This window comes from Protomyctophum parallelum (genome assembly GCF_964188405.1).
Source record: "Protomyctophum parallelum genome assembly, chromosome: 22".
NCBI lineage: Eukaryota > Metazoa > Chordata > Actinopteri > Myctophiformes > Myctophidae > Protomyctophum > Protomyctophum parallelum.
In genome coordinates, this window is record NC_139714.1 from 26,489,886 (window position 1) to 26,500,233 (window position 10,348).

Consider the following 10,348-nt stretch of genomic DNA (forward strand, 5'->3'; position numbering starts at 1 on the left):
CTGCTCGTATTCTGTTTTCTGCATTCTTCCTCCATCTCCTCTCTTCTCTCCTGCCAGAAGCTCTTGTGTAATATTTCCACTGGAATGTTGGAGCGCTTCACGTGGATTCCAGACATCCTCCTTCCTCCCATTGCTGATGAGTTATCCAGGGCACTCCATCCCATTGCTGATGAGTTATCCAGGTCACTACATCTTCTCTTTTTTATTTCATCTCCACATACAGCAAATACCTGGTAATGCTCGTATTTTTTTATCCCACGATTTTGCAACCCATTTTTTCACCTAGTGTCAATTATCGAATGTAATCCTGGGCGCTACACTTCCTCTGCCAACCTGGGGGGGGTCAGCGGACAGACCTCATGCTTCCTTCTATGCATGAGGAGTCCAAGCTGCTTCTTTTCACCTGACGGGATAGTTTCCCCGGCTGGACGTAGCGCGTGGAAGGAACACGTTATTCCAACCAGTTCCTTTCCCCTCCATCAGGCGCCCCGGCTGGCCAGGGGGAGGCAGTTTATAGACCAGGATTACTGCATGTTTTTTGTGAGGGTACCTACCCTAGGGGGCGCGGGGAGCACATGTGAGGGTACCTACCCTAGGGGACACGGGGAGAACATGTGAGGGTACCTACCCTAGGGGACACGGGGAGAACATGTGAGGGTACCTACCCTAGGGGACAGGGGGAGAACATGTGAGGGTACCTACCCTAGGGGACACGGGGAGAACATGTGAGGGTACCTACCCTAGGGGACACGGGGAGAACATGTGAGGGTACCTACCCTAGGGGACACGGGGAGAACATGTGAGGGTACCTACCCTAGGGGGACACGGGGAGAACATGTGAGGGTACCTACCCTAGGGGACACGGGGAGAACATGTGAGGGTACCTACCCTAGGGGACACGGGGAGAACATGTGAGGGTACCTACCCTAGGGGACACGGGGAGAACATGTGAGGGTACCTACCCTAGGGGACACGGGGAGAACATGTGAGGGTACCTACCCTAGGGGAGAACATGTGAGGGTACCTACCCTAGGGGACACGGGGAGAACATGTGAGGGTACCTACCCTAGGGGACACGGGGAGAACATGTGAGGGTACCTACCCTAGGGGACACGGGGAGAACATGTGAGGGTACCTACCCTAGGCCAGGGGACACGGGAAAAACATGCAAACTCCACACAGAAAGGCCCTATGCTCGTATGAATTATGACACACACACCAGAGCTAACAGTATTTGGTATAGAAACCATGTCTTTATTTGTAGTTGTATTACAGTTAAAAAAACAACATTGTCTGGAGATCCAGCCTGAGAAGTATATTCTTAATATAATCATAGTGTGTAGTTTTCAAACAGAAAACGATATTATGGTGTTAATGTACAGGACCGTGTAGAATGCATGCATGCATTCTTTAAGTTTAGCAGACAGATGTTTTAAGACGCTTAAGTTCTAGATTGCATTCTTTATTACAAAAAAAAGCATTTTATTTGATATTTATATTTGATATTTGCACCATTTAGGTATTCATAGACAAAGCTTTATGAGGCGAATAGAGGATATGCGCATGCTTAAAGTGAATGGCACATCGAGTGACAAAGCAACATGCAAAGTGAGTTTAACATTGTTTAATGCAATCAGACAGGACTTTTCTGTTTGGATGTATATGGGCTGTCAAGGCCAGAAAGTAGTTTTTTGCCCCTCAGTAGGCGTTCCTGCATAACTTCCTGGTTTGATGATGATGTCACATGCATACCGTCCATAGTGTCGCAGTCCCGCCCACTTTCAGAACGAGTGGCCCAGGAAATGAATCTCAATGCATTTTCCTCAGACTTTTCAGAAAGTATTTATTTAAAGACCTTTTAAGCGTCGTACGAAGCTGTTGTTGTTTTTCTTCTTTGTAATTATTTGTTTGGTCCAAAATATTGTGTGTGTTGTCATGATTTGTCACGACAAGAGTTGGCTTCGTACGACGCTGAAAAGTCTATGAGGAAAATGCATTGAGATTCATTGACTACAACTGCTGGTCTGTTTCCAAGGACTAATGTCCTGGTGGTTACTGAGCATGCCCAGTGTGGCTCCTCAACGTCCTGGTGGTTACTGCCAGTGGTAGCGCGAGTATTGTCCGTCGTAGTGATACTCGCGCACCTGCTCGTGCTTCTCCCTCGTTCTCTCGTTTTGCTCTGTGGAAGAGGTGGAGAGGTGGGTTGTTACTGGAGTTACAGAGAGACAGAATGTATGTACAGTATGTATGCTCTGTGGAGGAGGTGGGTGGTTACACCCACAGAGTTACAGAGAGACAGAATGTATGTATGCAAGTGCTACGGGCTAAGATGGAGTGTGAAGAGGTGGGTTTTCAGACTATGGTGGAATAGTTCCCAAACATTACTGTATAGTTCCAAACACTACTGTATAGTTCCAAACACAACGGTATAGTTCCAAACACTGCTGTATAGAGCGTCGCAGTCCCACCCCCTTTCAGAACGACGAGTAACCCAGGAAATGATTCTCCATTCATTTTCTCCATAGGCTTTTCAAAAGGTATTTATATAAAGTCTGTTTACGCCGCAGACAAAGCCAACTCGGATCGTGACAAATCCTGACAAGCACATGATGTGATACATCATACATGAGCGCGCCACGGCGAGATCAAAGAGCGTCGTAACTCCTCTCTTTCAACGCCGTCTGGCGGGTTTCTGGCATTTTTGGACATACCCTCTGGTCTGGATATATATTTAGCGCACAAGTGCATCTTTATCCTCTCAAGGGCCTCAATTTAGAAGCTGCTGTTTTTCACGCCGTTCCCACAAACAACTGGCCGGTCCAACCACAGAGAACATTCAGAGTCATCTTGCGGAGCGACGCAAATGGACACCCTGGTGTTTGGTCTGAGACGTCAGGCTGTACTCTGAGACCTCAGACTGTACTCTGAGACCTCAGGCTGTACTCTGAGACCTCAGACTGTACTCTGAGACCTCAGGCTGTACTCTGAGACCTCAGGTTCACATCCGAGACCTCAGGCTGTCAATCTGCGGCTGCGCCATAGACTGTAAAAATAATATGGACAATGCGTTCGCCGGGTCTGATATGGACGTAAGATGAAGCCTGTCAGTCCTTGAATTGTAAATCGCCATCTTTCTAGATTCGTTTGGGCCCAGCTGGACATTGGCTGGCCCAGACAACGAGGCGGGACTTCCCCCCTTCTTCTTAGTTGGTTTTTATTTTGACTCGAACGGGGGGTGGCTCCCGTTCATAGACTGTAACGGTAGCCACGCCCCTCAGAACATACACGACTTTATGGTCATTTTTTAAATAAATGGGACCATCATTTTCCAAAAATAATATTATGACATGAGAAATGAGACTTTAAACTAGTGACTGGAAGCAGAAAGTATTCCTGACCATGCTTATTAAGGTAATACAGTCTAGGTGAAGTTGGGCCCAAATACATGGACCTCTATGGAGATATGGGGGTTTTTTTGGGCCCAATGACAGCGCCACAACAGGCCATTATATGAACTTTCAGGAAGTCCCGATTTCCTCAGTGGCTTCACAAAATATCTGTCTGACTGCCCCCCTGGTTAAATATCTGTCTGACTGCCCCCCTGGTTAAATATCTGTCTGACTGCCCCCCTGGTTAAATATCTGTCTGACTGCCCCCCTGGTTAAATATCTGTCTGACTGCCCCCCTGGTTAAATATCTGTCTGACTGCCCCCCTGGGCTGGGCTGCGCGGCTCGTGGGGATGGTGGTGTCTTACCGTCCCGCTCCTCTTCCACGTAGTTTTCAAACTCGCTCCGTTGCTCCTCGTTGTGTTCGCGTCTCCTCTCGTTCGTCGACATCGTCACCCTCTGCTCAGCTGTGGAGGGGGAGGGGGGAGGAGGGGGGTGGAGGCATGCACAATGAAGACAGATTAGCGGTGTTGTGGGAAGGAGGAGGAGGATGGAGGTGTTTTACATTTTTTAAGCCATGTAATTCTGGACTTCTGAACTCTTCCGTTGCCAAGGGCCGCCGAAATAGCCTTAGAGCCTCTGGTCTGCGGGCCAACCACCTGGTCTGCGGGCCACCCACCGTGACATGGCTTCACCCCAGAAATGGCAGGTCTACAAGCTTGTGATGTGTTGTGAGCTTGAAGATGTGGTTGACACGTGCACAGGAAGAGCATCACAGAGCAGTCACTGTGTACAGCAGACATTATCCCCCAAAATCCAAAGAGATCAGAATATTTTCAGTCAACATAGAGACACACACAAACACATATGCGCGCGCACACACACACACGTACACACAGACACACACACTTGTTTTCCTACCAAGTCCTGTAATGTTTTGGGGTTTAGCTGCAGGTTAGGAAACTCTCCTCTCCCATTTAGCAGTGGTGGAACAAGTACTTACTTAAGTCCTTTAGGACGGGGACCCCTTTTGGGTGTTTTAAAGCATTATGTCATACTTTAGCTATTGAAAAAATAGCAGATCGACAAGCTTGTAGATCTGCTATTTTTGGTGCAAAAGTTTGAATATAAATATTCTTTCAGAGTGAACGTTTTTAACTCAAATCTTTTCTTCTAGGGGTAACTACAAGTTTAACTTTTTAAATAATTGGAGTTAAAAAGTAAAATATCTGCCTCTGGTAAAATAGTGGAATAGAAGGCACCGAAAAATGGAAACGCTCGAGTAAAGTAAAAGTACCCCAAAATAATTAGTAACTGTTACTGAACAGTTACTGCTCACATGAATAAATTATGGAGGACTTTGTTTCCAATATCTTTCTCTGCACCTTTTTCCCATTGACCTCTCTCTCTCATTCCTTGTCGTCGTCCCCCCCCCCCTCTGTGTGTTGTCTGTGTGTTGTTTCATAAATCAGTGCTATTGAAAACCCTTTACGTCTGTGTGTTGTTCCATAAATCAGTGCTATTGAACACCCTTTACGTCTGTGTGTTGTTCCATAAATCAGTGCTATTGATCACCCTTTACGTCTGTGTGTTGTTCCATAAATCAGTGCTATTGAACACCCTTTATGTCTGTGTGTTGTTCCATAAATCAGTGCTATTGATCACCCTTTACGTCTGTGTGTTGTTCCATAAATCAGTGCTATTGAACACCCTTTATGTCTGTGTGTTGTTCCATAAATCAGTGCTATTGATCACCCTTTACGTCTGTGTGTTGTTCCATAAATCAGTGCTATTGATCACCCTTTACGTCTGTGTGTTGTTTTGAAAATATTGAACCAAAGGAAAGTAGTAAAAAAACGCTTTGGACAAAACATCTTAACTCCATTGGACCCTCAAACTGTCTGCTAAAGCAGCTAACTCCACCACCTCTCTCCCTCTCAAACTGTCTGCTAAAGCTTCTAACTCCACCACCTCTCTCCCTCTCAAACTGTCTGCTAAAGCAGCTAACTCCACCACCTCTCTCCCTCTCAAACTGTCTGCTAAAGCATCTAACTCCACCACCTGTCTCCCTCTCAAACTGTCTGCTAAAGCAGCTAACTCCACCACCTCTCTCCCTCTCAAACTGTCTGCTAAAACAGCTTACTCCACCACCTCTGAATAACCCCCTCCCCAACACACACAAACCCCCTCACCCCCTAATGCCACAGTTAAGGAGAAGCAGCCCTACCGAGGTACTCGTCGTAGGTAGATCGTCGGCTGCGCCGCTTGAAGAAGTTGGAGGCGTCCGACTCGGGCATGAAGACCCTCCGCGCCGCGCCTAGGGTTCAAAGAGAGAGAGGGGTCAAAGGCCACGGCACAGCAGGTCACATATAAGCAAGGCAAGGTCAGGAGGCAGGTGCCAGTCACATGTTTATGTAATAATAATCATACGATACGCAGCCGGGACGTGTTACAGATGGGATTCACCTTTGGGTTCCTCTGCCTTGGGGGGGTCGTCTGGTACGGCAGCACTTTCCGCCCCGCTGGAGACTGGAAGAGAGAGGAGAAACTGAACTATTTTTCACGTCGCAAGCAAACCCCGGACTGCCCCCCCACCCTGCCCCTGAACGACCCCCCCCCCCCCACACCCTGCCTGCCCACCCGACCCCGCCCCTGGCGTTCGTCCCAGGCCCTTTTCACTCACCGGTGAGGATGAGGAGGAAGGAGGCGAGCAGAGGAAGCATGATGACTTGTGTCCACGACATCTTGGAGGGGAATGAGGGAGAGAGAGGCGAGAGAGAGAGAGAGAGAGAGAGAGAGAGAGAGAGAGAGAGAGAGAGAGAGAGAGAGAGAGAGAGAGAGAGAGAGAGAGAGAGAGAGGGAGAGAGAGAGGGAGGGAGGGAGGGAGGGAGGGAGAGAGGTAAGGGAGGGAGAGAGAGAGAGAGTAATGGGAGAAAGGGGGGACAGCTGGAATTTCACTAGCCCAGAGGAGGAGGAGGTATGGGGTGAAGTGTTTGATAATAAAATTGGTATTGTCACAATTCAATGTTGGCCTTAATCCATTCTGACCTGAGATCAGATAATAAAAATGTCTTCTACATCCTGACAGTTTTCTAAAAAATCTGATTTTTCAAAAATAGCAGACCTACAAGCTCGTAGCGCGCCACTCGGTGGCGCACTATGAGCTTGTAGATCTGCTATTTTTCAATAGTCAAAGCATAACATAATGCTAACACCAAAATTGGTTAAACTTAATTCAAAAACTGAAGGGAAAAAATGTATATACCGTATTGTCCCGAATATAAGACTTGGAAGACGACCCTATTTTTCAAGACTCATTTGTGGAAAAAGAACATTGAATGTCAAATAGTCTCTACTAGTCCATGATTATAATACGACCCTGTGTTTTTTTTTATAGGATATTTCCATTGGAGAAAAAATACGTATATTATATATTCTTATAAACTCTTATATTCAGGCCAATAGGGTAATTCAAAAGTTTGGGGGAAAACTATATTATTGAAAAGTTGGAAGTAAAAAAGCAAGCTTGGGGGGGGGATCATGTAGGCCTACACAAATAACACTCTCTTTTCTTTTTGTGTAATTTCAGAATATGAAGTTACCGATAAGAAGAAGACATTGAGGTAGGAATTCTACTGCTGTCGCAGTGAGGAGTGCTTGATGTACACAGTGTGTGTGTGTGTGTGTGTGTGACCTGCACTGCATGGTGAGTGAAGCTAAAATCACGACACATCTAGACTCTCACTGATCGCTTAGCCTTTAATCAGAACCTGCCGAACATCATGTCAATGGTTTCTTTGGCTGCCTTCCGATTGTCTGTTTGTGTGGGAGGAGGACGGATGAAGGAGGAGGCATGTGTTTTTAGTTTGAAGTTGAATTACTGCCATGCTGTTTGTAGATACAAATGGAGATGCATATAGATGTGTTTGTATGTAAGTAGATACAAATGGAGATGCATATAGATGTGTTTGTATGTAAGTAGATACAAATGGAGATGCATATAGATGTGTTTGTATGTAAGTAGATACAAATGGAGATGCATATAGATGTGTTTGTATGTAAGTAGATACAAATGGAGATGCATAGATGTGTTTGTATCTCTGTCTGTCTGTGTCCCACATGAAGATCTCTGTATCTGTCTGTCTGTCTGTGTCCCACATGAAGATCTCTGTATCTGTCTGTCTGTCTGTGTCCCACATGGAGATCTCTGTATCTGTCTGTCTGTTTTTGATTGATTGATTGAAATATTTATTAACAGTTTGTAGAATTTACAGTACATTTTAAGCACAAACTCAATACAAAGACTGTCAACTGTGAGTGGACGACCCAATTAAGCATTACACTTGTTTACAACAGGGTCCACATTGTTCAATTCATCAAAACATTTAAAGACATACAAACATTTAGAGACATACAAATAGACATTTCTATGTAGCTAAAGAACAGAACAGTAATTCATCATAATGGGAAGCAAAAAAGGGAAAAGATACAATATACAGTGAGGGAAAATGGGGTGGGGGGGTGGGGGGGGATTCAGATTTTACAGAGGCCAGTTTCGAATTGCAGCCATCCGTAGGTGCCCTTTGAGAGCGGTTTTGAAGGAGTCAAGGGATTCACATGTCTTAATGACTGTTGGTAGGGCGTTCCACATTTTGGTGGCATAGGAGCGAAAATAATTTAGTCCCTTGTTTGTGCCGAATCTGGGTTGTACATGGTTTGTTGCACTCCCTCTGGTGTTGTGGGTGTGGACTTCGTTTACATTAAGGAAGTATTTAGACAGGTACATGGGTTACAGCAAGATTGCATAGTGCAAAAGAGGAAAACGTTGAGATTTGGTCTGGTATTGCAGATTTGGTTGGGGGCATGGTTTGATCATTATTATTGTTATTATCATTATTTGTTTTTTGTTTCCATTGCACAGTGGTTGAAGTGATGACATTTTGTGGCATCTTTGGTCTCGGGGGGGGGGAGGGGTGGGTGGGATTGTTTGTTTTTTGTTTTTGTGTTCCTTGCTTTTGCTGTTGTGTGTTGTTTTATGTGTGTTTTGTTTGCTTTGAGTCTTTCATGTTGTTAACGTGTCTTGTGATTTTTGTCTTAAAATAAAAAACATTTGATAACAAAAAAAGACAGGTACATGGGTATCTTGGTGTTGTATCGAATCTTGTGGACCAGACCCATTGCAAGATGCTGTACTCTGTCATCGACCCTATAAGCCATCCCAGCCTGTCAAAGTGGGCAGGGGTGAGGTGGGTTCGGGGGGTTGAGGCCAAGTAGGAGCCTGACCAGTTTGTTTTGGGAAGTCTGGAGCCTTGTTTTAAGGGCCTTTGAGGTGCTGTGGTACCAAGAGGTGGATGCATAGTCAAAGAAACCTTGTACGAGGGCTCCTGTTAAGGTCTTCAAGGTGTTTTTGCTGACCAGTGAGGAGATCCTGTAAAGGAATCTTGTTCTTTGATTGACTTTTTTTATTACGTTGGTGGCCATTTTATCACCGGAAAGATTGGCCTCCAGGATGGAACCTAGGTAGGTAATTTGATCTTTTCGTGTGATAATATTGTCACCCACTCTAACCAAGAAGCCATCTGCCTTGCTGAGTTTACTATTTGATCCGAAGAGGATGGATTCAGTTTTTCCCAGGTGTAAGGATAGTTTGTTTGTCTGTGTCCCACATGGAGATCTCTGTATCTGTCTGTCTGTCTGTGTCCCACATGAAGATCTCTGTATCTGTCTGTCTGCCTGTGTCCCACATGAAGATCTCTGTATCTGTCTGTCTGTCTGTGTCCCACATGGAGATCTCTGTATCTGTCTGTCTGTGTCCCACATGGAGATCTCTGTATCTGTCTGTCTGTCTGTGTCCCACATGAAGATCTCTGTATCTGTCTGTCTGCCTGTGTGTGAAGACTGCACTCTGACTGTGAAAAGTGGACTGGTTAAGGGGCACGGTGGCACAGTTGGTAGTGCTGTCGCCTCACAGCTAGAAGGTCCTGGGTTCGATTCCCGCTCGGGGCGCTGTGGGTGCTGGCGGCGTGTTTCCTCCTCCGCGTCATCACAAAAACATGCAGTAATCCTGGTCTCTAAACTGCCTCCCCCTGGCCAGCCGGGGCGCCTGATGGAGGGGAAAGGAACTGGTTGGAATAACGTGTTCCTTCCACGCGCTACGTCCAACCAGGGAAACTCCCCCCTGTCAGGTGTAAAGGAGCAACTTGGACACTCAAGCATGAAGGAAGCATGAGTTAAGTCTGTTGCTCTCCCCAGGTTGGTGGAGGGTGTGTAGAGCCCAGGATCACATTAGATGATTGACACAGGGGTGAAAATGGGTTACAAAATCGTGGGATAAAAAATATATATAAAAAAAAAAAAAGTGGACTGGTTAAGTAATCAATCGGCCTCAGCCATGGCAGTCAATTGGCTGAGGCAGAGGCTGGAAATTGCACAGGTGAGGGGATTTAGGCTGATTATAGGCCCACTGGCAGAGCCTGAGCAGAGCCTTTTGTGGTGGTTCTGGAGAACCGTGGGTCCGACCGACTCCATACCGGGCATTGCACTCACTGCGGGGGTGTGTGTGGAACGCGTGTGTCGAATGTGAAGTCGGTGGGGCGAACGGTTCTCGAGTTACGTGTATTACAACCGTACACGCACACACAGACACACAGAGACGTGGCACATTTATAGTAGGATATGAGCATAGCTTTTACAGGCATGCTATTAAACCGTAGTGTGTACCTAATGCACGGTAGATGTGGATGCGACTGTGGCTCAGGAGGTAGAGCAGGTCGTCCAATGATCCCTGGGTCGGCGGTTCGAATCCCGGCTCCTCCTCCTGTCTACATGTCGAAGTGTCCTTGGGCAAAGACACTGAACCCTACATTGCCTCCAATGAGTCGGTCGGTGTGAGCTCGCCACCGTCGGTGTGTGAATGTGGGAAGTGAGGACGCTGCATGGCGTCGACTGTTCGCCGCTTCAC

General features: G+C 46.4%; 1 protein-coding gene across 1 annotated transcript; it reads right to left on the reverse strand.

Annotated features, from left to right (window-relative positions):
- Nucleotides 1-1,231: 1,231 nt before the first annotated feature.
- Nucleotides 1,232-6,130, reverse strand: ucmaa (upper zone of growth plate and cartilage matrix associated a). The gene is made up of 5 exons (XM_083757485.1): nt 6,071-6,130; nt 5,854-5,916; nt 5,615-5,704; nt 3,756-3,854; nt 1,232-2,179 (listed from the first exon to the last, which is right to left on the reverse strand). The coding sequence occupies exons 1-5, from the start codon at nt 6,108-6,110 to the stop codon at nt 2,094-2,096; spliced, it is 378 nt and encodes a 125-aa protein (XP_083613611.1). The 5' UTR covers nt 6,111-6,130; the 3' UTR covers nt 1,232-2,093.
- Nucleotides 6,131-10,348: the final 4,218 nt, after the last annotated feature.

Coding starts and splice junctions, on each gene's coding strand:
- ucmaa (XM_083757485.1), bottom strand. CDS start 6,110: ATGCTTCCTCTGCTCGCCTCCTTCCTCCTCATCCTCACCG. Junction 5,705..5,853: donor CAAGGCAGAGGAACCCAAAG/GTGAATCCCATC, acceptor TTTGAACCCTAG/GCGCGGCGCGGAGGGTCTTC. Junction 3,855..5,614: donor TACCTACGACGAGTACCTCG/GTAGGGCTGCTT, acceptor CCCCCTCCACAG/CTGAGCAGAGGGTGACGATG.